This window comes from Zalophus californianus, chromosome 4 (assembly GCF_009762305.2).
Source record: "Zalophus californianus isolate mZalCal1 chromosome 4, mZalCal1.pri.v2, whole genome shotgun sequence".
Classification (NCBI taxonomy): domain Eukaryota; kingdom Metazoa; phylum Chordata; class Mammalia; order Carnivora; family Otariidae; genus Zalophus; species Zalophus californianus.
The window spans coordinates 104,312,677-104,339,016 of record NC_045598.1 but is presented as its reverse complement, the minus strand read 5'-3'; the positions used below and the strand labels follow the sequence as shown (position 1 = coordinate 104,339,016).

The following is a 26,340-nucleotide window of genomic DNA, read 5'->3' as shown; positions in this document are numbered from 1 at the left end:
TAATTAGAATTTTTTTCTATTTCCTTTTTTTTTTAAGATTTTATTTGTTTATTTGACAGAGAGAGAGACAGAGAGGGAACACAAAAAGGGGGAGTGGGAGAGGGAGAAGCAGGCTTCCCACTGAGCGGGGAGCCCGATGCGGGGCCAATCCCAGGACCCTGGGATCATGACCCTAGTCGAAGGCAGATGCTTAACGACTGAGCCACCCAGGCGCCCCTGCTATTTCTCTCCTTGAATAGAAGTTCTCTGACGGTGAAATGGCCAGAAGTTAGGAATCAAGAAGGGGAGAGAAGATTGTCTTCAGTTACTGAATGTGGGTTAATTCAGAGAAAGAATGACTAGCGTCTGTTGATTTGTAGTATCTTATTTTTTTCTCTCATGTCAAAAGTTTAGTAATCAGAATTTTTAAGGGCTTAAGTAGAACTTTTATTTTTACAGACTATTTTTTAAAAAATTGGATGTATTGAGAATCAAACCTTGAACTATCTTTGACCCTCCCTGAAAGGAAAGAGAAAAAATTCGTTGTGTGTGGCAAATAGAAATTCTGGTCTGGATCTAAAAAGATAAACATTAACAAGAGTTTTGTTTCTATTCAAGTTACTGTTGTTGTGCCAATTTCATAATAACAGACTTTCTCCATGACTCTTTCTGCCCTTATTTTTCTGAAGGTCACTTCCATTGTACACGTCTTCCGAATTATTAAATTTCCCAAGTAACTGTAATCCAAGGAGCCTTTCTTAGTAGCACTGAAAAGACAAATGCCAGTTCATAAGGAGTTCTCTGAACTTCTCCCTGATCTTTATATCACCATTTGGCTGTTAATGGGTTTGTCTCTTAGAGATTCATTTTGCTTTTTGTAGGCCTGATTTAAAAAAGCTAGAAACTTTTTTTTTTTTTAAGATTTTATTTATTTATTTGACAGAGAGAGACACAGCGAGAGAGGGAAGACAAGCAGGGGAAGTGGGAGAGGGAGAAGCAGGCTTCCCGCGGAGCAGGGAGCCCGATGCGGGGCTCGATCCCAGGACCCTGGGATTATGACCTGGGCCGAAGGCAGACGCCCAATGACTGAGCCACCCAGGCGCCCCAAAAAGCTAGAAACTCTTGAAAAATATAGGTAAATCTTGCTCTGACACATACACATACTAGTGGTAGTAATAAAGCCATGAAGCCAGTTCTTGAGTCTTTACTGGTATGTATCCACAATAGCATATAATAAGCTAATAAATTGTTTGGGAATGGTAAATTATATGATTGAGTTTTTTTTTTTTAAAGATTTTATTTATTTGACAGAGACAGTGAAAGAGGGAACACAAGCAAGGCGGGGGGGGGGGGCGCGGAGAGAAGCAGGCCTCCCGCTGAGCAGGGAGCCTGATGTGGGGCTCGATCCCAAGACCCTGGGATCATGACCTGAGCCGAAGGCAGACACTTAATGACTGAGCCACCCAGGTGCCCCATGATTGAGTTTTTTTGGGTTGAGTTTTTTCTCTTAAGTTTGATTTAGGGAGAGAAAGTGGCTATTCCTTGAGTATACACTGTCATGGAGATAGAAAACCCAGAATTGTGCAGGGTGAGTAGAAGGAGATGTGAACATTTTTTTTCCAAAAAATAGACAACATGCATGAGATTAAGGGAATATTATAAAATCTTTGAATCTGGAATGAGTAGAGTAGTAAGGGGTAAATGTGGGGAGGTAGGATTGGTTGATTAAGACATTAGAATTTCAGTAAATATGTGTGAATTTGCTATTCCTGGAAATTTGGGAATGAATGGGCTATTTAGCTATGTCTGTACATCTAGGAGAGGACAGACAGTTCTCTTCTGCTGTTATTTTTGAGGGACCATCTGGCAGAAGGTACAGCCCAAGAGGTCCTTGCAACATTTTCTTGGAGGCTCAAGGAGTTGAAAGACACTGGAATGGGAATGATAGACTGGGTCCTGTGTGCATGTGTTGACGGTGCCTTGGAAATGGCTGTGGGACTGAAGGATTTGTTGGAGATGAGTAGAGGGAGCTTTTGCAGGAAAGGTACAGGGGCTGTATTGGGCACTAGTGGAGTGAGGCGGACTATGTGGGGGGCAGAAGAAAGGCAACTGACCTTTTTTGAGGACTTACTTTGTGCCAGGCACTGCCCTAATGTATCTTAAGTTAGTTAATCCTAACAAGAGGTCTGAAATGCAGATTATTTCCCCCATTTTATACATGGAGAAATGGAGGCACAGAACGGTTATATTATCTACCCATAGGACAGCCTTCAGAAGGTATACTGGTATTTGAACCTAAATCTGTCTGAATCCAGAGCCAGTTCTCTCTATCTCACTGTGGTGTTGAAAGCAGTTGAAACAGGGAGGGTAGACTGGCACATGGGGGGATGGCATGTGCTTTCTCAATTCTCCTCCCTGGACTAGGGGTGCTGTGGTGCCTGGGTTTGGTCTCTGGAGTCCATTAGGCCGGGCTCGTGAAAATCCTGGCTCTGCCACTTTTTACCTTTGTAACCTTGAGTGGATTACTTAACCTTTGTGAACTTTAGCAACCTCATCTGTAAGGTAAGGTTAATGATACAAACAAACCTCTTAGAGTTACTTGGAAGTTAAAATGAAATAATGTCTGAAACTTTAATGCATATTACTTCCTGTCACTTCTTTTTTCCGTTTTAGACCCATCTTTTTATCTCTGGGTTGTAACATAGGTCTCTTTGGTGTGGAACTTGGTCATATTCTCTCTCTTTTTTTTAAAGAAGGTTATATTTTGTTTCTTTCACTTATAAGGACCCATATTGATTAAAAACAATCTGCCAAGAGAGTCTTTCATTTTTCCCTCCCACCTAATCAGGAATTGTGTGAAATTTCTAAGGGTTTTTGTCCCTCCTCTTTCTCCCTCTCTGGATTCCTTGGGACTGACATCATAGACATGGAGGAGTTTCTGACCTTTGAAAATTCTTGACAGTCTTAAATGTTGTGGTTTTCCAGTGAGTTTTGGGAGGAGTTGGAGGGGACTCAGACACAGCTGTAGTGCATCACTGGGACTGGGAGAGGGTATAGTGTGAGAATGTGGACGCTTTGGGGGATGTAGGAGATGAGAAAATGTAGGGTCAGTAGTTTCTCAGGCATTTTAACCTAACTTATCTATAATCAGTATTTAATTTTGGGTCATTTTTCTCTGTTACTAAGTAGTTGGGCACGCAGAGCATGCAGACTGATTGTAATGTTAGTCTGAGTTAAACAATGTTTAGGAAGAGAAATTTGTTGCAAATAAGATCATATAACAATCTTAGGCAAATGTTTTTGAGATGAGCCTCTGTTTTAGACCTGCCTATTTACAACACTGATTATCTGTGCCAGGCGCTGGCACAGTGATTATCTGATTATCAGCAATACTGGTTGTGTGTGTGTGTGTGTGTGTGTGTGTGTGTGTGTGTGCGTGCGCGCGCGTGCACGTGCGCATGCTTGCATGCGCACAGTGGGGGTACTGTACAAATACAGTTCAGTTAATCTGAACAGAAATTGAGTATCTACTAAGTGCTTGGGTATTAGGGATACAGGATGAACAAGACAAGATTCCTGCCCTCAAATTGCTCATGGTTTAGTGGGGGGGACAAACGTATAAATAAACACAGGTACTCTGTGGTGTGATAAATAATATTATAGAGGTGGAATACCAGGTGCAGCAGAAAAGGAGGAAGTGGGCAATTTAAGTTGGGAAGCCAGAGAACGTTTTGCCAACGAGGTAGTACTCAAGTTAGTCTCATAGAAGAGATAAGAATTCACCTGCTAGACCACAAGTCATTCCAGGCAGCAGGAACAGCATGGGCAAAGGAACTGAAATGTGAGCGCACGGTGTACTCGGGGAACTACCAGGAGGGGACGGGGAATGGTGGAAGATGAGTGAGGCCAGAGGGTTAGGCAGGGCCAGATCGTGAAGGGGTCTTAAGCTTTTGTCATTGAAGAATTTAGAGCAGTGATTTGTAACACCTATTTTCATTTTAAGATTGATCAGCCTCCACAAGCAACCAATGGCTGGCGAGAGGAAGAGGGAGAAATTCGGAAGCTATTTCCTAGAGTCCAGGTTATGAAAACCTGAGAGAGAATAAAAGAGTTGTAGTTTATGAAAAGGGTGGGATGGATTTGAGAAATTTTAAAGGTAAAATGAGTAGAACTTCACAAAGGACTATTTGTGAATGAGGATAAGGTGAAAGAGAAGTCCAGGGTGGCTCCCAGGCTTTTGTGACTTGGCTAATAGGGCGGATGATGGTACCATTTGCTAGAATAGGCAATACTGGAAGAGGAGTAGCTTGAAAGGGGGAAGGACAGAGATGAGAGAATGAGCTCTTGCTTTTAATGTGCTGAGTTTGAAGTGCGTGTGGGATTCCCAGGTGAGCTGGAGAGTTTGGGGCTGTGGATACATTTGAAGTTATCAGCATCTGGGTGCTCAGGGACATGAATGAAATTCCCATGCAGATAATATAACTTGACAAGATGGAAAGCCTGAGGTAGAATGTTGGGTGCACTAACCCGTGGTTAGGAAGAGGAGTCCACAAAGGTGACCAAGACGCGGAGCCAGAAGAGGCAGGAAGAGTGATCAGTAAGTATCACATACTACGAAGAGATCACTTTAGAAAAGCAGGGAAGGAGAATTGTGATCCTATTTTAAGTCAGTGCCATTCTCCTTCAGTAGAAGCACATTTTGATAGGATGAGCACTGCATGCAAGGTGAGAAAGCATCAGTGAATGTTGATTTTAGGGAGTTTTGCAGGGTGGAGGAGAAGAGCAGCTGGTAGGTAGGGACAGGGGAGGAAACCTGAAGGAACTCCTCTTGCTTTGTGTCCTAATTTTTTCTGTGAGGTTGGAGGCAAGGTCATGTGTCAGGAGTAAGGAGAGTGATAAGGATTGGATAGGAGAATGGTGGAGGTGTGGGATAGTAGCTGAGAAGATTGGTTGACTTGTCCCAAAGTCAAGCAGAAAACAGCCATGTTTCATTGAATGTAATGAGACTGAATGTCATTTACTTGTAATTGGGTTGCTATGCATGGTTATGTGATCTGATCTTGCTCAATGGCCCCAGGTAGTAGCAGAGAAGTTGAATGTGGGAGCCATCTAGGTTGGGCAGATGAAATAGAAGAATAGCAGAGCTAGGTTTTTACTAGAAAATAAGTGGCCATTGGGTTCTCATTCAGTTAGGCAAGAAGGGACAAAGTGGCATCTATCCACTTCTTTTTTTTCTCAGTCGTTACTGCTGTCATCCTAGTCAAGCTCACCATCATGTCTTTGCAGGAATTTCCACTTGTGCTCCTTCCACACCCTTCTCACTACAACCAGGGGGATCTTTTACTATTTCAGATCTGATCATGTCCTGCCCCTACTTACAGCCCATCGATGGCTTTTCATTACTTTAAGGATAAAATCTCAATGTTTAGCAGGGTCCACCAGGCCGCCTCTTAATCCTCATTTTGTACTCTTCTCACCTCTATGTTTCTTCCTGCCACAGAACGTTGATATGTGTTTCCTCTGCTTGGAGCATTCTTTCTTTCCCAGTTTGTCCCTCCAATTCCTACTCATTCTTTGGTCCTTTGATGTATTATCACTTCCTTGGGAAAGTTTTTTTCTGACACCCTGTAGGAGATAACACCCATCTCTCCAGCATTTCTTTATTACAATTTTCTGTGAAATTTTGTGGGTTTTTTTCTCCAGACTGGAATCTTCATGAGGATAAAAATTGTGTCTTTCTAGTTCACTGTTGTGTTTCTAATCCTGAACGTAGCGCACCTAACACGTAGTAGGCACTCCATGATTTTTGTTGCTTTAGTGAATAAGGTGGTTAAGGAATTGGATGACTTAATCTGACGTGAGGATATCTTGAGGTAGCAGTAGAGAGGGAAAGCTGGAAGGAAGATGAGATTGTAACCAAAGTAAGATTTTGGATGTTGAAAATATAGAGGTGGAGTAGTTTTAGGAGATGGCAGGGTTCAGGACTGAGATGCTGGAGCATTTGATGAGATTATGAAGCTCTGGGCGCCTGGGTGGCTCAGTTGGTTAAGCGACTGCCTTCAGCTCAGGTCATGATCCTGGAGTCCCGGGATCGAGTCCTGCATTGGGCTCTCTGCTCGGCAGGGAGTCTGCGTCTCCCTCTGACCCTCTTCCCTCTCGTGCTCTCTCTCTCATTCTCTTTCTCTCAAATAAATAAATAAAATCTTAAAAAGAAAAAGATTATGAAGCTCTTATGGCAGAAACATTGGATGGGTTGTGTAGGTGGTTGTTGAAATTGCTGAGGAAAATGGTAGGATTTAAAGTGAGGGTGATATAAGGCAGGTGTCTTTAATAAATAGAAGAGATGGGCACAGCCCTTTCCTGTGTGAAAGGATTCAGTAGGTAAGAATCAGTGCTGTTTTGGGGTTCAGTAATGCCCTAGTGCCTTGGAAGGCAGTATGGTGCAGTGGGGCATGTGTCCAAAATACTCTGGGTTCAGACTTTGGGCAACCTACCCGACTTTTCAAGCCTTATTTGTTTCTTTGTAAACACAGTTTTGTATGAAGAAATGCTTTCTCTAATCTTTGTCTGTGAAAATGCCATCATTCTTGGGTGTGGATTTTATTGTTCTGGAGAAGAGAACTCAGGCCATTATGTGAAAGTTATAGAGGGAGGTGGACTGGTGATTTAATTTAGAAAAGTGTTTTCTAATGATTAGATCTGTCCAACAATAAGACATCGTGGCAAAGGAATGAGTTTTCCATCAAAGTTGTATCCATCCATGCAGAGACCGGGTGATTTCCCTGTCAGAGATGTAATAGAAGGATTTCTGCAGGGGGGCAGACACTGGACTAAGTAATCACTAATGTCTTGTCCAGTTGGAGGACTGGAGGGTATTGACCCTAATTGAGATTTGTCTAAACACCGTTCAATCAACAGATGTTTGAGTGCCTCCTCTGTTTTGTTTGAAAGTTTGAAAGCCAGTATTTTCTTTTTTTTTCTTCCTGTGTGCTGAGACAGAGCCAAGGACTGTGTGTTTTAGTCCATGTTGTGGATATTTCCCATTTGGAATTTGAGAAGCTCAAGCCAGGTGTTGGTGGTGATGTAACAAAAGCTACTGTCCTCCCCTGTTGGGTGGGGTTAGGGTGGAGTCTGTGGCCTGCACCTGGAGGCATCAAATACAAGAGTGTGCTGCCAAGATGCTTGGTTTAGTGCTTTGAATTTTTTGGCAAGTCGTTCTAGATAATGTTGGATCTCTAAATTACTTCTCAAAAATAATTTTTTGAAAAGAATGACCTACTGTGTTGGCAAATGAGATCTATGATGCCATGACATTGATGGTTTTTACTGGCTTCTCAGCCACGGGAGCCTATGTCTGGCTGGGAAATGGCCTACATGCCTGTGGCATCAACTCTTCTCTCTTCCGCTGAGCATCTTTTTGCTGATTGCTATGTGTGTGCTTACTGTATACCTCCCACAGTCTTTCAGAAAGTTATTAAAGTGGCTTTACTAAGTTCCTTTGAATATTTTTTTTTAAGAGAGAAGATTGAAATTCATTTTGCAGCTATGCTCTTGGTTTTGGATGAGTCATGCTTTCAAGTTATTTGGGCTGCAACCATCTCTTGTGACCTCTAAGACAGTGACTAAAATGGGCTTGGAGAAGAAATTCTTTTCTTTATTAGGGGAGGGAGAAACCACTCATTCATTATGAATTCTGAAGGAATTTAATTCTTAAGTATAAAATGTAAGAAACTAATTTATTTGATAACTTGACATTTGGAACTTGAGGTATGTTAGGCCAAAAGTTCCTTAGGTATTGGCAGCCTTTTCTGACAATTGGGATATTGAAAAATGGAAGGAAATTAGACATTGGTAATACATAGACTAAAAGAGAATGTCAGGATCATGGTTTATGAGGCTATAGTGAACTGGAGAAGTTCAGTTTTTAAACCTGGAAAGGATCTTAGAGGTCATCGAATGCAAGTCTAGGATAAACAAGAGGCAACTGAAACCCTGTAAGTAATTTGACCAAAGCCACCCAGCTAATATATATAGGTGTAGGTAAAATCATATGGTACGAGGGTGGCAGAACTAGTGACAGTATGGATGATGTCTCTTCAGAAAAGAGAGTTTCTGAAACTTGGAGAGGTGGATTGGGACCAGGGCGGACTTTTAGAAATAGAGGGGTGATAGGAAGTACGAAGGACCCTGGAATTTCTCATTTATTAAGTTAAGCCGAAAATGGATTGGTTTGGTGGTGGCTGGTGTGGAGGTTCACTTAGTCATTTAATTATTTACTCATCAGGCATTTATTGACTGCCTACGATATTGTAGGTGCTGTGCTAGGTGCTAGGTGTTGGGCTACAAATATGAATAAAACACGTCTCTGCAGTCAAGTTAGTGACTTCCTGGTTTTATGACCCACAAATCATTGCTGTTTATTTGCCTTAATATTTCTAAGGAATGCAGAAAATCAGGATCTGATCATACCACTAAACAAGCTGTGTCCTGGCATTGGGGGAGGTTTGAAGAAAAGGTATCTGAGTCACCCTTAGACTTTAGGTTGTTTAGGAGGAGATGTTTCTGCAGAGAGTCACCTGAGTCACCTTTTACCTTTGACAATTCTACTTTTGGCCTTCCCAAAAAGGCAAGGGATTGATGGGTGTGGTAGGGCAGGTGTGTTATGGTTACTTTAGGAACAAGCCCTCTTCTCCAGAGAACTGTAGACCTGTCTAGTATGTAGAATTTGGTTAGAGATTGTTCTTCACTCTGTTATTGCTTCCTCGGCTGGGACTGCTAACTTTAGAGGAATGCGGATTGGTGCCAGGCTATCAGGTCAGGGACAGAGTTTCTGCCAAAGTCAAGTCTGAAAGAAGAGATCTTTTTCAGGTAAACTTATTTGGCTCATTTGTCCGTGGTGGAAAAAGGCTTGTTTCCTGGGTTCATGAAGTTAGTGGACAAAAATTGACTTTTGTGTACCTTTGAGATCTCCACTCTGCTTTGCATAATAGCTTATTGTTTTATTTTGAGTAGTTTTCACTATCAGCTTGCTCCTTCCGTGTCCTCAGCTAGCCTCAGAACACTAGTCAACTCTAAAGTTATTCAGTGTATAGTGCTCATTTGTTCATTTACCCATTCATTCCGCAAATATTTCCTGAGGGCCTGTATGCCACGCACTGTGCCAAGTGATACATGCTGAGGACACATTAGTGAACAAGATACACAAGCACTCGGCTTTCAAGAAACTTACATATTAAAGGAGGAGGCTAGACAGCAACCTATTAAAATAATTTCAGGTTATATCAAGTGCTGGGAAGGAAAGAAACAAGGTGGGGAATTCTTCAGGGTGGTAGTCTGCTGCTTTCTTCCATTAGCTTGAATAAGCAAACTGATGGATAGAAATGGAATTCTGTAGAAAGGTAGAAGAAAAGCATTATTCAGAGTGACATTAGACTTTATGATTAATTTAGTAGTTAAGAAGTTAATGCGGAATTAAGAAACTAATGTTGCTCTTCATAATAAATTCAGCTGAAATGAATGAGCTGGGATAGTTTCCCCTTTTGGTTAGGAAGCTGCTGAAATTGGGCTGTGATCATCCTATTTCAGTGTAATTTGAGCCCTATGTGTTTATTTCCTCCTCAGGTGGAGGCCTGAATTTTGATCTATGTCCACCCTACCTCAGCTGCCTGAAAGTACTTAATGATCACATGACCCTGGACATGGATGCTGTCCTGTCAGATTTTGTCCGTTCCACAGGCGCAGAGCCTGGGCTGGCCCGAGATCTCCTGGAAGGTAAGGAGCCACAAGGGGGAAAATAAGAAGAGAGAAAGTAAAATGCAATGTTTATTGTTAGGATGACTTGGAACATTTAAAGATACTTCGTGTATGGCAGACCTTATATTTACCTCACTCGCTTCTAATAATCCACCTCTGTATGACTCACCATAATTTTAAAATGCAAAATCCCCTTTTCACTTTGAATTTTTGGTGTAGCTTTCTCCACTGTGAATTTATGCTCAGGTAATACAAGTGAAATTTTATATTAATCCACTAAAAGCACAATTCTAGATCTGTAAGTCGTCTTCTTTATATATAAATGACTTTGGGATCACTCATGGTTTTGTTTCTTTCCTTCCCTAATTTGTATAGGTGATTCTATGTAGAGTGAATTAAGTTAATGCTTTTATTTTGCTTCCTTTGTTTACTTATGTCTGTATGTACACATAAGTGTGAACGTTCTATATTTTAAGGTCCTTAAAGCTTAGAATCATGTCAGTAGGTTGCTTTGTTTGGAGTCATAATTAACAGATGTTTTTTGTTGATGGAAATATATAATGACACAAATGGGTAAGCCTGAGGAGAAAAGGGCAGGTTCTTAGCGTACATTCTAATGTTTTAGATTGTCAGCCCTTAGCAGGGTGTGACAACTTGACATTTGCTTCTACCTCTTACTTAGGAAATGAAAGATCTGGGTTTGGACTCCAGTTTGCTAATTCAGCATGACTCTACCCTTGACTGGCATTTTTGGTTTTATTTCCTACTACCTTCTCCTTCTTATGCTTCAGCCTGGCCCAACTCGTCACCTTTCCCTGGTCACATTAAGTTGTTTTCTAAGTCTGCAGCGTCCCTTCCTCCATTATTCTCCTGAGATTCTCCTCATCCTTCAGGATTCAGCTCAAATGCTTCCTCTTCCTCTTGTAGCATGTGTTGAATGCTGTATGTGTGAAGTACTTGAGGTACATTATTTTATTCTTACAAGCACTCTACAATATAAGTTTTATTATCCCACTTTTACAGTTTTAAAAACTGAGGTTCAGAGAAGTTAAATGGGATTTGAACTCAAGCAGTCTGGTTTCAGAGGCTGGCTCTTAACAGTTATGTTACAATTAATATTTGTGTAATCTCTTTCTCTCACACACAGACGTGCACACACTTCTCTGCTATGAAGGAAAGGTTGAGGGTACTATGGAAGCGTAAGAGACAAACCCAATTTAGATACAGGGTGCAGAAAGGCCTTTCTAAGGAAGTGACCTTTGAACTGAACCCAGAAAGGTACGTGGGAGTAGCAAGACAAAAGGGATAGAGAAGAGAGTGTTGATATAGAAGCTTATACAAGGACCTAAGGTGAAAGAGAGTTTGGCACTGGGTAGGAAGAGTGGGGTAAGAGTAGGAAACAGGTAGAAAAGCAGGAAGCAGAATAAGGGGGCCCTTTGTAGACTGTGGTGAGGAGTTTAAATGTCATTCTGTGTTCAGTGGGAAGCTGGTGAAGGGTTGTAATCAGGGAGTGACGTGATTGGATTTGAATTTTGGTTGAAGGCTATGGAACAGATTGGAAGGTGGCCAGAGAAGTGATCAACCCAGTTAAGACTGTTGCCACGGTTGAGGTGAGAGATGATGATGGCTTGAACTGCTGTGGTGGCAGAAGAGAGAAAATTGGATGGATTTAAGATAGAATTTAGAAGGGAAATCAAAGGGCCTGATCTTCATTTTCTCCCTGCTTCTGTCTTTCTCTCTTGCTTTTTCCTTGAAAAGTTAACTTTCGTTCATATTGTAAAGAACAAATTTGAGAGGGGACATGGTAGGGGAAGAGAGACTAGCCGAGCCTCTCCCAGAGCCCAGGGGACAATCATGAGGATCTGCATGGGCACAGTGACAATAAAAATGGACAAGAAAGAACAGATTGGAGAGATGTTTCATGAGTGCAAATATTGACTAGATAGTGAGGGCGGAGGAGCTGGATCTGAGTAGTGAAGGTGACGGAATTTTCTGGCCTGGAGGGCTTGTGATACCATTATCAGTTTGAGGAATATAGAAGGAGGAGATGTAGCAAGTCTCCGGAAGAAGGATGATGGGCATTCAGTTTTGGACAAATTCGCTGTTAGGACCTGATTTTAAGGAAATACAGAGCCAGTGTTCAGTACGGTGTTCTGTATTTCCAACTGTGTGGTAAACATTCATTCATTCATTTGTTGAGTCAGGACAAAAATCCTTCATTCCTCAACAAATATTTATTGAGTACCTACTATGTGCCAAGTTCTAGGTGCTCGAACAAAACAAAACAAGCAAAAATCCCTGCCCTTACGTTCTAGCAGGAAAAACAGTCAATAAATAATAACCATGATAACCAAATCATTGTAAAGTATATGTTAAGGTGTGAAGTGTTATGGGAAATGATGGGTAGGTTGTGATTTTTCCTTGGGTAGTTAAGGCAGGCCTTATTAAGAATGTGACATTTGAACAAATATCTGAAGGAGTGTAGATAAATTAAGGAGAGAGCCTTCCAGGCAGCGGGGGAAGTTGTTGGAAAGGCCATAGGTAGGAGCAGTCCTAGCATGTTTGTAGGGACAGCAAAGAGGCCAGACTCACTGAAGCAGTGTGAGCAAAGGGAGCTGGGACAAATGGCAAATGTAATGGCTCAGAAGTAAATTCATCGGGTATTAATGATTCATACAGCTTAACTGGAAAATTAGAGTAATAACATATGACAGCAACAGCAATAAATACATATATACAACTTTCTGTGTCCCAGTGCTTTTAATTCATTTGCTCTTCATAACAGTCCTACATGGAGTCATCTTCACTTTGATAGCCAGGGAGATTGAAGCACAGAGAAAAGGCTGGAAAAGTAGGCCAGGTCATAGAAAGCCTTGAATGTCAGACACAGGAGCCTAGGTTTTATTCTGTAGGCAGTGGCAAGCAATTAGCGGTTTTGATTCTGGAACTGAAATGATCCAAACTGTGCTTTGGAAAGATTAATTTCATGGGATACTTTAGAGTGGATTGGAGGTGGGATAGTGGGTGATAGGAATTGAATTAAGGGGGTAGCAGGTGGAATAGAATAGAAAGAAATATTTATTGAATAATATAACTGGAGAAAGCAACAGAAAAATCCATTATGACAAATCTAGCATTTAGGGTCTTTTCTTCAGTAGAGTAGTGATTCTTAAATTTGGCGGCAGTTAACCGTTCCTTTTGGTAATCTGAGGACAGCTATCAGCTCTTTTTCTTTAGAAAAATGCACATACTTATACCTTTGTATACAGTTTCGGATGGTTTAGGACATTGCAGAGCATGTCTAGGCTAAGAACTCTCTGGATATCAGAATTCAGAGACCTGGGCTTTAGTCACACTTTTCCTTGGTGCAAACTGGCTGTGCCTTTGGGCAAGTCACTCTACTTCTTTAGGCTTCCTTTGTTTTATCTGTGGTCTCTGTGGGCCCTTTCATTTCAGAGACACAAAGTTTCAATGCTCACAGAGCCGACTTAGGAAATGGACAAGTAAATAAAGAAATTGTGGTATTGCAGACTGAAGTGTTATTGAAGAAAATTAAGCACAGTAAGGAACAGGAGAATGGTGGAAGTATGCATGAATTTTCCTTGCTAGTTTTAAGAGGATGGTTCGAGTGATTGTTCTGTGTCTTTCCTCAGTTTCCCTGTACTCTGAGTACCCATTTCACTCTCTGCTTTGTCTCCTGCCAGGAAAGAATTGGGACGTGAGTGCCGCCCTCAGTGATTTTGAACAGCTACGTCAAGTCCATGCTGGAAACCTGCCCCCACCCTTTAGTGAAGGGAGTGGTGGCTCCAGGACCCCTGAAAAGGGGTTTTCGGATAGAGAGTCTGCCCGCCCTCCCCGACCCACCCTGCAGCGGCAGGATGACATCGTTCAAGGTACTGGGGTAACTGAGGGGTGTTTCTGTAGGTGGAGTAGAAAGGAAGGGAGGGGACTGCTAAATGGAGTCATCCTTTGGAGATGATCCTATCCCTCCCCCTGCTCCCCTGACAGACTGATCAGAGGTGGCCTCAGTCTGTCTTGGTGCGGGAGCCCCACACTGTCCCACTGCATCTTGAGTATTCCCCTGTACGAAGGCCTTTTTCAGATACTGGGAGAGAAATGGATGAAGGAGAACAATCTAGTTGCCGAGATAAAGTACATAAAGGTAGAATTCAAAGGATCACTGCCATCCACCTCGTCGGTTAATATTTGTCAGTATGTATCAAAATTTTAAAATGCATGTATACTCTGACTTAGCAGTTTGATTTCTAGGAATTTATCATATGTGTGTATGTGCACGTGGGTGTGTGTATATATATATATATATATATATATATATATATATATATATATATACATCCTTTAAATAAATAGACGTAAGTGGACACATACACATATGCAGCATAACGCTTGAAAGTTAAAGCTTGAAAACAACAATTAAGGTCCATTAGTAGAGGAGCAGCTAAATAAATTAAAATCATTTATGTTGTGGAATACTCTGCAGCCATTGGAAAGAATTAGGTAGAACTTGATGTGCTGTTTTTTAAGTCTCTAAAATGTATTGAGAAAGGTAAGATGCAGTACAGTTTATATAGTATGTTCTTGTTTATGTTTTTAAAAATGATTTCAAAAGCTATAAGTGCTTCTTTTTTTTTAAGTTTATTTATTTATTTTAGAGAGAGAGAGAGCAGGGGGAGGGGCAGAGGAAGAGGGAGAGAGAGTCTCAAGCAGACTTCACTCTAAGCGTAGAGCCCTATGCGGGGCTCTAGCTCATGACCCTGAGATCACCATGACCCTGAGTTGAAACCAAGAGTCAGTTGCTTAACTGACTGAGTCACCCAGGTGCCCAAAGCTAAATGTGTTTCTATGTGCATAAAAAATTCTAGAAGGATCCAAAAGGTTGCCTCTAGAGAAGGAGTCAGAAATTTTGAATAAGGGGGAGATTTATTTGTAATACTGTACATCTTTTGATAGTATTTTGATTTTTTACCATGGGCTTATAATACTTTTTAAATACCTAAAAAAAAAAATAGTTTAAGAAATAACATCACTATAAAATAACTTTAGACAAATCTTGACTTACTTTGTATGTCATCTCCGACAAGTATTGGATGAAGAACTACTTCCCAATACAATTTTTAGCTTTTGATAATCTTTATATATAAACTGAAGTCATGCAAATGAATTGTAATATGACACTGAGCAGATTATGATCACAGACTATCTGCTGGGGAATTTTAAGTACCATGTAACCAAAACAAATGAAATAGGGACACCTGGGTAGCTCAGTCGGTTAAGTGTTTGCCTTCGGCTCAGGTCATGATCCCGGGGTCCTGGGATCGAGTCCTGCATCGGGCTCCTTGCTCAGCGGGAAGCCTGCTTCTTCCTCTCCCTGCCGCTTCCCCCACTTGGGTTCCCCCTCTCTCTCTGACAAATAAAATCTTAAAAAAAAAATAATTTGAGGCACTGTCTACATTACTGTCTTTCTCTGGCATGTTAAGTGAGAATGACTGTACCTATGCTTTCTGATAAATATGAATCCAGAAAAGTTGTAAATAATGTAAATAAACGTTATTGATGGTAGATAAGAAAGTTTCCAAATTGTGCAAGACTGTTGAATCACAGATCTGTACTTCTGAAACAAATAATGCAACATATGTTAAGAAAAAAAAAAAAAAGAAAAAGAAGAAGATAGCAGGAGGGGAAGAATGAAGGGGAGTAAGTCGGAGGGGGAGACGAACCATGAGAGATGATGGACTCTGAAAAACAAACTGAGGGTTCTAGAGGGGAGGAGGGTAGGGGGATGGGTTAGCCTGGTGATGGCTATTAAAGAGGGCACATTCTGCATGGAGCGCTGGGTGTTATGCACAAACAATGACTCATGGAACACTACATCAAAAACTAATGATGTAATATATGGTGATTAACATAACAATAAAAAATTTAAAAAAAGCTTCCAGATGTGTAAGATTTATCATTTTTTTTAAAGATTTTATCTGTTTATTCATGAGAGACAGAGAGAGAGAGAGGCAGAGGGAGAGGGAGAAGCAGACTCCCCGCTGAGCAGGGAGCCCGATGCGGGGCTCCATCCCAGGACCCTGGGATCGTGAACTGAGCCAAAGGCAGACTCTTCACCGACTGAGCCACCCAGGAGCCCCTATTATTATTAATTTTCTATAATGGAAATTCTTGCCTTTATTCTCCAAAACTGTGAAAATTATCAGAGTGATTATTTGATTCAGCCTAGCCAAATGAAACCCCATTTCCCTTATTCCCTCTTTTTCCTACCAAACAGTGACCAAGTTGCCAAATGAATGAGTCCCTTTTATGTTGGGAAGTGGGAAGTAAAAGAAGACAGAGTCATGGGGAGCAGTTCAGGCAAATTCTTTTAAAAAGGGTAGAAAGAGGAATGTATATTTGGTGCTAATATAAGTGCTTGCAAAAATACTATTTTCTATATTCCTCCACTTGTATGTGGATTGAGAAAGAGGGTTGGGAAATTTGATAGCTAGTGAGACTCACAGTTTCTCCCTGCCTGGAAGAGGTAACCCATGTCAAGAGGTAACCATCACCACATGAGTGGAACGTTCTCTGGGCTGTGTATGTTCTAAGGTAACTCCGTTTCTCATTGCAGAAAAACGCCTGTCTAGGGGCATCTCCCACGCCAGCTCCAGCATTGTTTCCCTGGCCCGGTCCCATGTCTCCTCCAATGGTGGGGGTGGGGGGAGCAGTGAGCACCCCCTGGAAATGCCCATCTGTGCCTTCCAGCTTCCAGATCTCACTGTGTACAACGAAGACTTCCGCAGCTTCATAGAGAGAGACCTTATTGAACAGTCCATGCTGGTTGCCTTGGAACAGGCAGGTCAGTGAGTGCTTCTTTTCCTGGGCTCTTCCTTCTGCTCTTCACCTGCAGGCAGCCACGTGGAGGGGCTCGCCTTGACCAGTTAGCTTCCTGTTTAAATGTGGGAGCTGACTGCAAAGTCAAGAATCAGTCAGATCAACATGTACTGAGCTAGGTCCTTCTTTTCGGGACACAGATTTGACACTTTCCCCTGGAAATTTCTTGTTTGATGGAAGGGAAACCAGATATACACCTGAAAGGCCCAGGAATCCAATACCTAAAAATCCATACATGGGGCAAAAAAAGTACAAATGAGTTATAATTGGCTCTGGAACACCCTTGTGACCAGAAAGAACCAATACTATAGATGATGTACAATGGCGATTAATTTAAAAGTCCCATTTGTTTATATGAGCCTTTCCCGGAGATTTATTTACCTTTAAAGTTGTGCTTGTCTTAAATTACTGTTAAAATTAGTTAATATGGTGGGCCAGGCTGCTGGGAATTCTGGGAAATCTAGTCAGGTATTAAACTTACTTAGAAGACAGACTGGGGGCTGGGAGGTGGGGGCATGGGAAAGAAGCTTTCATTTTTCATTTGTACCCCTGTATAGTAACTGTGTGCATCTATTTATAGTTTTTTAAAAAGTTAACAAGTTATCTGGCTAGTGAGATTATAGGCCAGTTTTCTTTCTGTTGCCTTTTCAGTAATTCAAGAAAACTTTTAAGCATGATTCATGAAATATTTTCCTCATGTGAATAATGGATCAGCAATTGTGGGATGACTGTACAGAATCGAGACTCATTTTCTAAGGTGTTTCATGTGCTTTGTCTTGTTGCTCATGTCTTTAAAGTCATACCACATACAAGCTGACATGCTGTCATATATGCAGATGATACTTACGTGACATGAATACATGCTTTGGGTTGTTTTTCTTTTACTGATGATGGATTTGTGCTGAGCTTCATTGTTAACGATGTTTACTGGTCTCCTGAGCAAAGTGAAGGAATCAGAGCCGGACCACGTAGCCAACACAGATTTCAGCCTATGACCTTGACCCCATCATCTAACCCAGAGTTGCTCAATCTCAGCACAGTTGACATTTAGGACCAGATAATTCTTTGTTGTGTGAGCTGCCTGGTACATTATATTATGTTTAGCAATCTCTCTGGCCTCTACCCACTAGATGCCAATAGCATCCCCCCACCAGTTGTGACAACCAAACACATGTCTAGATATTGCCAAATGTCCCCTTGGATATTTGTTAGATCAGTGGTCCCCATGTAAGAACTGCTGATCTCACCAATCATGCTCTCCAGGTTCTGATCGACTAGGTATAAGTGAAGAAGATATAAGGAGTGACAGTATTTTGGGTAGGCTTCCTAGAGGAGGCAAGTTTGGAGTCTGTTTTAGAGCTACAGAAGTGGGAAGGGCTTTATGGATAATCTGCTCCTCTCCTTTTCCTTCTTTTTCCGTAGGGCGTTTGAACTGGTGGGTGAGTGTGGACGCTACCTGCCAGAGGCTGCTTCCTTTGGCAACTACTGGGGATGGAAACTGCCTCCTGCATGCAGCCTCTCTGGGTGAGTCTTGAAAATGGTGTTCCGCACCCTCAGAAAGGAAGCAATAGAATTAAATCTCATGTGCAGGACTTAATCCACTAACCTTGATCTTAGGCAGAAGTGATCGTACAGCATGTGTGCGTGTGTGTGCGTGTGTGTGTGTGCGTGCATGGGCATGGGCGTGCAAGAGGGGATGGAAGAGAGCCCTGCCCTGGCTTTTCAGTCTTGTTCAGAGAGAATATGGAGAACACAGGATTTAGCGTGGGTCCCACTCTGAGAGCTATCCCCCAGAAGTATTGAACAGCAAGTATGTAAGGAAGATAAAGCTATGTGTGTATATCATTCTACTTAATATTTATTCTTTTGGTATATAGAAAAGATGTTTTCATCAGTTTTTATGAGATTTGTTTAATTATGAAACTTATTTTATAATTCAGTATGTTTTTTGCCTTAGATTTTTTTAATTTTTATTAGCATATAATGTATTATTTGTTTCAGGGGCACAGGTCTGTGATTCATCAGCCTTACACAATTCACAGCGCTCACCATAGCACATACCCTCCACAATGCCCATCACCCAGCCCCCCCATCCCCCTACCCCCCTCCACTCCAGCAACCCTCAGTGTGTTTCTTGAGATTAAGAAGAGTCTCTTATGGTTTCTCTCCCGCTCTGGTTTTGTCTACTTTCATTTTTCCCTCCCTTCCCCTGTGATCCTCTGTCTTGTTTCTCAAATTCCTCATATCAGCGAGGTCATAGGATACATGTCTTTCTCTGATTGACTTATTTCACTCAGCATAACACCCTCCAGTTCCACCCACGTCGTTGCAAATGGCAGGATTTCATTTTTTTTTTTTGATGGCTGCGTAATATTCCACCACGTCTTCTTCATCCATTCATCTGCCGATGGACATCTGGGCTGTTTCCGCAGTTAGGCTATTGTGGACATTGCTGCTATAAACATCGGGGTGCACAGGCCCCTTCGGATCCCGACATTTGTATCTTTGGGGGAAATACCCCGTAGTTGCCTTCGATTTTAAAGAAGTCCTCATATTCCAACCATACCTCCCGCTTTAATGCTGACTGCCATTTGCCAGACCCATCTTCTCTGCTGCGACTCTGTATATTAGTTTGTTAGACTTGCGTACGAGTAAGGGGCTTTCTGTCAGGGGTTTGTAGGATGTGGTAGATCCCCCACTTTTAAGTTCTCGAAGTTTCTGAACCTCCAGAGTAAGGAACATCTTTTCTCTCATTTTTAAGTACCTCTCCCCGAAGTCACAGGGGTTTGTTTGAACCTGGCCTTCAGCCTGATTTCTTTGATGCTAGGGTATGTGCAGCATAATTAATAAAGGTGTCCTGCTGGTATGTTTTCTTGCCACAGGCATGTGGGGTTTCCATGATCGGGACTTGATGCTGCGGAAAGCTTTGTATGCGCTGATGGAGAAAGGAGCCGAGAAGGAAGCATTAAAGCGGCGCTGGAGGTGGCAGCAAACACAGCAGAATAAAGAGGTGAGGGAGTTTGGGTGGGAGCACCTTGTCCCCCAGAGTTAGCTATGGGAAATGCTCAGTGTGTACCAGTAGGCAGTGTCTCCTGGTGCTTAATTGGTGGTACTCCCCTTGTAATCCTAGAAATTGTAGAAAATGCAGAAGACACCACAGGGCCCATGCCTTTCTGATACAGTCATGAGAACTAGTATGGGGAAGCTGAGACCCATAGAGGAGGTAGCTAACATTGTGCTTCTTACCTGATAGACGCCAAGTCTTCAGTAGAAATCTTTTGCAAAACAAGATATGATAAGTCCACAGGATTTTTGTATTGTTTTGGGGTTTTGTGCTTATAATAAGGCTAGATCAGTTTTTAAGGACTTATGTTTTCAATTCTTAGGGAAATGTAAATGCTTAAAAATGTTGTTGGCTGTATGTACTCTTTGCTTTTCATATACTCGGTTTGTTTGTTTAAAAATTTTAAAAACATGCCTGTTAAATTGAGTTTGAATGGTACTCTTAGGAGTTCAGCAGATGTTGAGACTGTTTTTGTATAAGAAAGTAACAATGGACTGTTTGTACTTTCCATCCCCGTAATGGGGGTTGAGCTAACTATGGCCTGTGGGACAAATCCCACCAACGGTTTTGTAAAAAAAAAAAAAAGAAAGAAAAGTTTAATTGGAACACAGCCCTCCCCATTCATTTATGTATGTTTGTTTATGTTAAGTGCTTTCCTTGTATAGAATAGAACAGCAGCAGAACAGAGTAGTTGCATATGGCCCCCAAAGCCTAAAAGATTTACTGTCTGCAATTACGATGGAGCAATAAAAGAGTTTGCTGACCCCTCACTTTAATAATGACACTGTACACTTACATAAAGATAACAGGTCTCCCTCTTTCCTTTTCCCCTGGTTGTCTCTCTGTCTTCTGTGTTTATCTTGTGCTCTTTGTGAATATCTGTTTTTTTTTTGCCATGTATATGGCTAGGTGCTCTGGCATAAATATGGGACTATCTCTTCAGAAACTTTCCTTTTTCTTTCCATCTTCTTTCTTGTTGCCTTTTATTGCTCTATTATAACTGGCCATTATGTAGAACTAAGAGGGTTTTTTTAGTTATTAAATTTTTATATCCTGAAGATTAAAATATGAAGGTAGAATGTGTCATGTTTCTCTCTTAAAAACAAAGAGCCCATTGGTTAAAATTAGGATGGTATTAAGCTCAGAATGGAGTCTTTGATCAGCCAATCTGCCCCAGAGGATTCCTGAGGGAAATAAATGCACAAGGGCAAGGCCAAGTAAATGGCATTCTTTATTACTGCCAAGTCCCATGGCTCCTTGGTGAGCTGAGCTGGACCTTGTGGAGAGCTTCTTTTGCTTAAGCTAGAGCCAGCCTAAAGTTTGCCTTCCTCACTATTGAATTCACACCATCCCTGAACCTTACATCTGGCACTCCAGAGTCAAGAAAAGGCCGAACTAGAGCATTCAGCTATTAAGTAGAAGTGACAACAACAGAGAATAGGTATGCCCAATTCTAGCTATTAAGCTATTGTAGTTATTTTAAAGGTGGGGCTAGATTATTATGGCTTTAGCCAGGAGACCCAGAAATACCCGAGTTCTGTTCTTGGTCAGCCACCTGTTCCCCCTCAAAGTCCCCAGTGGAAATACATGCATAGAGAGTAGTGGCTATCAAAGGAGCAATATTTTACTCCTTTTGCCCAGCCCATTAAAAGTTCCATATTGGAAATGTGGCCTAGAGAATTGTTTTAGTTGAGACTATTTATAGCATTTTGCTGCACCTTAGGCATAGGAATGGAGGGAGGCATGAGGGACTGCGGGGCTTCTTTAAATCAGGACCAAAACTCCACAGGGACTAAATTGGTTTTGATTTCCCAGGCCTTCTTGTTTTGTATTGAAGTTAGTGGTCAAGCCCAATAAGGATGGGGCGCCTGGCTGGCTCAATAGGTAGAGCATGCAGCTCTTGACCTGGGGGTCATGAATTTGAGCTCCACCTTGGGTGTAGAGATTGTTTAAATGAATAAACAACAACAAAAAGTCAAACCAGTAAGGACATTTTCAGGCTGGCAGGGTACGCCACCTAGTGGCTGCATATATGAAAACAGGAAACTGAAATAGGTGAGAGGAAGGCAAGAGTGACCAGAGCACCCAGTCAGTACGTTACTGCCTGTGCATTGTTCTTTTTATTTTTAATTGAGAAGCTTCGTTACAGCATTTTACAAAGAGAACATAACTTTGTCATTTTGTTATTATTAAAGTAAAATGTGGGCACCTGGGTGGCTCAGTTGGTAAAGCATCTGCCTCCCTCTGCCCCTCCCCCCTGCTCATGCTCTCTCTCGCTCTCTCTCAAATAAATAAATAAAATCTTAAAAAAAAAAAGTAAAATGTGCTAAAACAGCTCTTTAGTTCTTCTTAAATTTGCTCCTCATGCCCCTCATATTTTCAGTGTGATTCTTTCTACTGTCAGTGTGTGTTTAAGCAGTATAAGCTCATTTAAATACTAATGTTAAGCCAAATACAATTAACAACATAGACTTGTCTGCCAAAGTATCATATACCTCCTAAAGCAAATGGTATTTTTAAATTGTTTGTCCACTTCTCCAATCCCCTTGATAAAAGTTATAGTTTCACTCAGCATGTATTTATTAATTACTGATCACATCATAGGCACTATAGCATATTGCCTGAAACACGGTCCTGGCCCTTACGAGTAGGAGGAGGAGATGGACATGTAAATACATAACTGTACCAACTGTGATAGAGTCTACGGCAGTTGAGGAGAGAGGGCACAAAGGAAGGAGTGGGTCTACCAGGAAGATTCAGGAAAGGCTTCATAAAAAACATACTTGAGTCGTCTCCTGACAGTTGAGAAATTATTCACCAGGTGGATAGGGAGTGGGCTGCTCCAGGCGGAAGGAACAAGCCAGACAAAAGCTCAAATACAAAGCAACGCAGTGCATTCAGGGAACTACAGCTAATTAAATGACATGTTAGAGAGGTGGGTAGGGGCCAGAAAGTGGACTTTGTATGCTACACTTAAGGATTTTGAACTATATCTGATAGGTCATGATGGTTCTTTTTTTTTTTTTTTAATAGATTTTATTTATTTGAGAGAGCGAGCGAGCATGAGCAGGGCGGGGGCAGGGTGGGCAGAGGGAGAAGCAGACTCCCTGAGCAGGGAGCCCAATGCAGGACTCAATCCCAGGATCCTGAGATCATGACCTGAGCTGAAGGCAGACGCTTAACTGACTGAGCCACCCAGGCACCCCAGGTCATGATGGTTCTTAAGATAATTTGTAGTAGGAAGCAAAGATCAGATTTTAATTTTAGAAAAATCTTTCTGGTAACATTGTAGAAAATGGATCAGAGGAATGCTTGACTGGAAGTAGTAAAACCAGTTAAGGGTCCATTACAGTAGTTCATGCTTAATAATTGTTGACTAAGGAATCCAGGTGTGGGGTGGGTAAAAGAGGAATCTTCAGTAAGTCCCTCGTTTCTAGCTTGGGTGTTTGGTGATATTCAGTGCTATTCACTAAGGCAGGAATATAGGAAGAAGAGTGGGTTTTGGAAGAGGTAGGAGTTCAGGTTTTGACTGTATAGAGTTTGAGGCAGTCATGGGCAGGTGGCAAACTTTAGTAGGCAGCTGTATGTGAATATAGAAATTAAGAGGAGGTCTGGGATGGAGAGGGAGATTTTAGCATCCTGAGCATATAGATGGCAGTAGATGAGATTATGGCAGTAGAAGAGATCACCCAGAAGGAACCAAGGCTGCTAATATTATTGACACAACACCAATACTTCTAGGGTAGACAGAGTTGAGAGAGATAGGAGAAAGTAGTGTTGCAGAAGTGAAAGGAGAAGGAAGTTTAATGAGGAGTTGAAATGCTACTTGAAGACTAAGAAAGACGAGAACCAAAGAGAAGGTCATTGTCCTTTGCCAGAGTCAGTTAGGTGAAGTGGTGTAAGTGGGGCAAGGGGTGTAGCCTGGACTGAAGTGGGCTGAAAAAGAATGGAAGAAAAAGAAGTGTAAGAGAGATCATAGACTATTCTTTTGTGGACCTTGACTAGGAAAGGGAGAAGACTTTGTAGTACACGTTGTAAGCCAAGTGCTAAGAGAATAGGGAGTGGGGCACTGTGAGTGAGTTGAATAGCTGCTGCCTCGTGAACCTAGCCTCTAACTGCTTGATCTCCCCTGCCTGTCTTTCACGCAGTCAGGCCTGGTGTACACAGAGGATGAATGGCAGAAGGAATGGAATGAGCTGATCAAGCTTGCCTCGAGTGAACCCCGCATGCATCTAGGTTCCAATGGAGCCAACTGTGGTGGGTGAGTATGGCTAACGTGGTTGGGGGTAGGAAGTAATATTTACTGAGTCCTCAGTGTCCAAAGAACTTCTTGCTAGGGGGATGTTAGAAGGAAAGAGAGGGGCTGTGGCAAGGGTACAGAAGGGTGTAACAGCATGGTACGTTCTAGAAACTACAAGTAGTTGGGCATTGCCAGAATACCGAGTACATGGTATAGAGTGCTAGATGAGGCTGGATAACCAGAGTTTTGTGTGCCATGCTGAGGTTTCTGTTGTACCATGCTGAGGAATTAAAATCGTATCCTATCCAGACTTTGAGAAATTGTAGGACATGACTCAGTTTTCTCAATAAATATACTGCAAGGAAAATAAAAAGGGAGAGGGAACCTAAGTTTAAAGACACTTACACAAATCAACCAGTGGGAATGTGTGGACATTTATGAGACAGCTGGGGAAACGTGAACAATGTCTACATGTTTAATTGTTAATTTTTTTAAAGTGTGATATTAATGGTTGTGTGGTTGTTTTTAAAAGGAGTCCTTTATTTTTTATTTATTTATTTTTTAAAAAAATATTTTATTTATTTGACAGAGAGAGACACAGCGAGAGAGGGAACACAAGCAGGGGGAGTGGGAGAGGGAGAGGGAGAAGCAGGCTTCCTGCAGAGCAGGGAACACAATGCGGGGCTTGATCCTAGGACCCTGGGATCATGACCTGAACCAAAGGCAGACGCTTAAGGACTGAGCCACCCAGGCGCCCCAGGAGTCCTTTATTTTTTTAGAGATAGAAACTGAAAAATCTATGGATGAAATGATATCTAGGATTTGATTCAAAATAATCTGGTGGGGTGGGGGTGGGGCCTAATAGGGAACTAGATCAAGGTCTAGGTGAAACAACATTGACCATGTGTTTTATAATTGTTGAGGCTGGGTGATGGATACGTGAGAGTTTAGGTATAATATTCTTTCTAGTTTTGAATGTTTAAAATTTTGAAATTTTCTGTAAGATAAGGTTAAAAAATTATAACCTGTCCAGACTTTATTGTGCATAAGAATAATCTGGGAGGCTTGTTAAAGTGCAGATTTGGGGACCTCCACCCTAAGGAAGTTCAGTTGAGTTGGACTGAGCTATGGCCCAGAAATCTGCATTTGTACCAAGTACCCAGTGTTGAATAACATTGCTGTTGGGGTCAGGAAGCCACTGAATTGTGTGTATCCTGGTGACCGGAGCAAATTCGTGTATTTGAACACACTGCTAGCAGAGCGGGTGATGAAGTGGAGGGCATTGAGACTGGGTGCAGTTGTAGTAATCCGGGAGAGAGGCCATGGGTGTGAACAAGAGGGGTGGGTTCCAGACAGGCTGGAGGAGATAGATAGGAGAGAGACACGTAAGAGATGGAATCAGTCAAGCCAGGTGATTAATTAAGATGAAAGATAAAGAAGAGTAACTATTTCACAGATTTCTGATTAGGCTACTAGGTAGATATGGTGAGGGTGAGATGCTCTTCTTCACGTAAGGGAACATAAGAGGAATTTTTTTTTTTTTTTTGTAGGACATGATGCATGTGATGTGTGGGTGGTTGTAGGTAAAGTGAGGCTACACAGTTGTGTCCTGAGCTATAGGATAAAGCAAATAGGGGAAGGCTATTGAGCAAGATTGGTTTTAACAGAGGGATTACCTCCAGATTCCTAACACTGTTTTAGCCTTAGGGCCTTCAAATCTCTTTTCTTGGATTTCCCCATCTCTGAAACGGGAATAGAAACAACCACCATAGCATAAAATAATCAGCTATGTCCATGGCAGCTTTAAGATTAAAAAACCAGGAAAAGGGGTGCCTGGGTGGCTCAGTCATTGTGCGTCTGCCTTCGGCTTGGGTCATGATCCCAGGGTTCTGGGATCGAGCCCCGCGTCAGGCTCCCTGCTCAGCAGGAAGCCTGCTTCTCCCTCTCCCCCTCCCCCTGTTTGTGTTCCCTCTCTCACTGTGTCTTTCTCTGTCAAATAAATAAACAAAATCTTAAAAAAAAGAAAAGGAAAGAAAACCAGGAAAGGACATTCCTCTTTTTCCTCTTTGTGGAACTGATCTTCAGGGGTGTCTTGTTTGGTTTTCTTCCCTCTCCCCTCCGCGGCGCCCCTTCCACTCTCTCCCCTCCTGCAACTCTAGGGTGGAGAGTTCAGAGGAGCCTGTATATGAAAGCCTAGAAGAATTCCACGTCTTTGTCCTTGCCCATGTGCTTAGGAGGCCCATAGTCGTCGTGGCCGACACCATGCTGAGGGACTCTGGTGGGGAAGGTGAGTCAGTCCTCGGTGCCCTGAGCACCTTCTATTTGCAGAGCCTTGGGCTAAGCACTGGGAGGAGGGAAGGAAGGGGCTATATGGACCCTTGGGGAGAAACAAGGTATACATTAGGACAAT

At 42.0% G+C, this 26,340-nt stretch overlaps 1 protein-coding gene across 6 annotated transcripts in view; it reads left to right on the top strand.

Annotated features, from left to right (window-relative positions):
- The window catches only part of OTUD7B (OTU deubiquitinase 7B), a 57,459-nt gene that overhangs the window by 21,001 nt on the left and 10,118 nt on the right, over window positions 1–26,340 (top strand). For 3 of the 6 annotated variants that reach the window (XM_027604214.2, XM_027604209.2, XM_027604213.2), the window contains exons 2-8: window positions 9,601–9,750; window positions 13,437–13,625; window positions 16,364–16,591; window positions 18,049–18,150; window positions 19,509–19,636; window positions 23,839–23,951; window positions 26,090–26,217. In XM_027604214.2, coding sequence (XP_027460015.1) covers window positions 9,666–9,750; window positions 13,437–13,625; window positions 16,364–16,591; window positions 18,049–18,150; window positions 19,509–19,636; window positions 23,839–23,951; window positions 26,090–26,217 — 973 coding nt within the window. In that variant the 5' untranslated portion in view covers window positions 9,601–9,665. Of the gene's footprint in view, window positions 1–4,341; window positions 4,577–8,789; window positions 8,848–9,600; window positions 9,751–13,436; window positions 13,626–16,363; window positions 16,592–18,048; window positions 18,151–19,508; window positions 19,637–23,838; window positions 23,952–26,089; window positions 26,218–26,340 lie in introns of those variants that run through there. The other 3 variants (XM_027604210.2, XM_027604212.2, XM_027604215.2) reach the window with 3 other exon arrangements.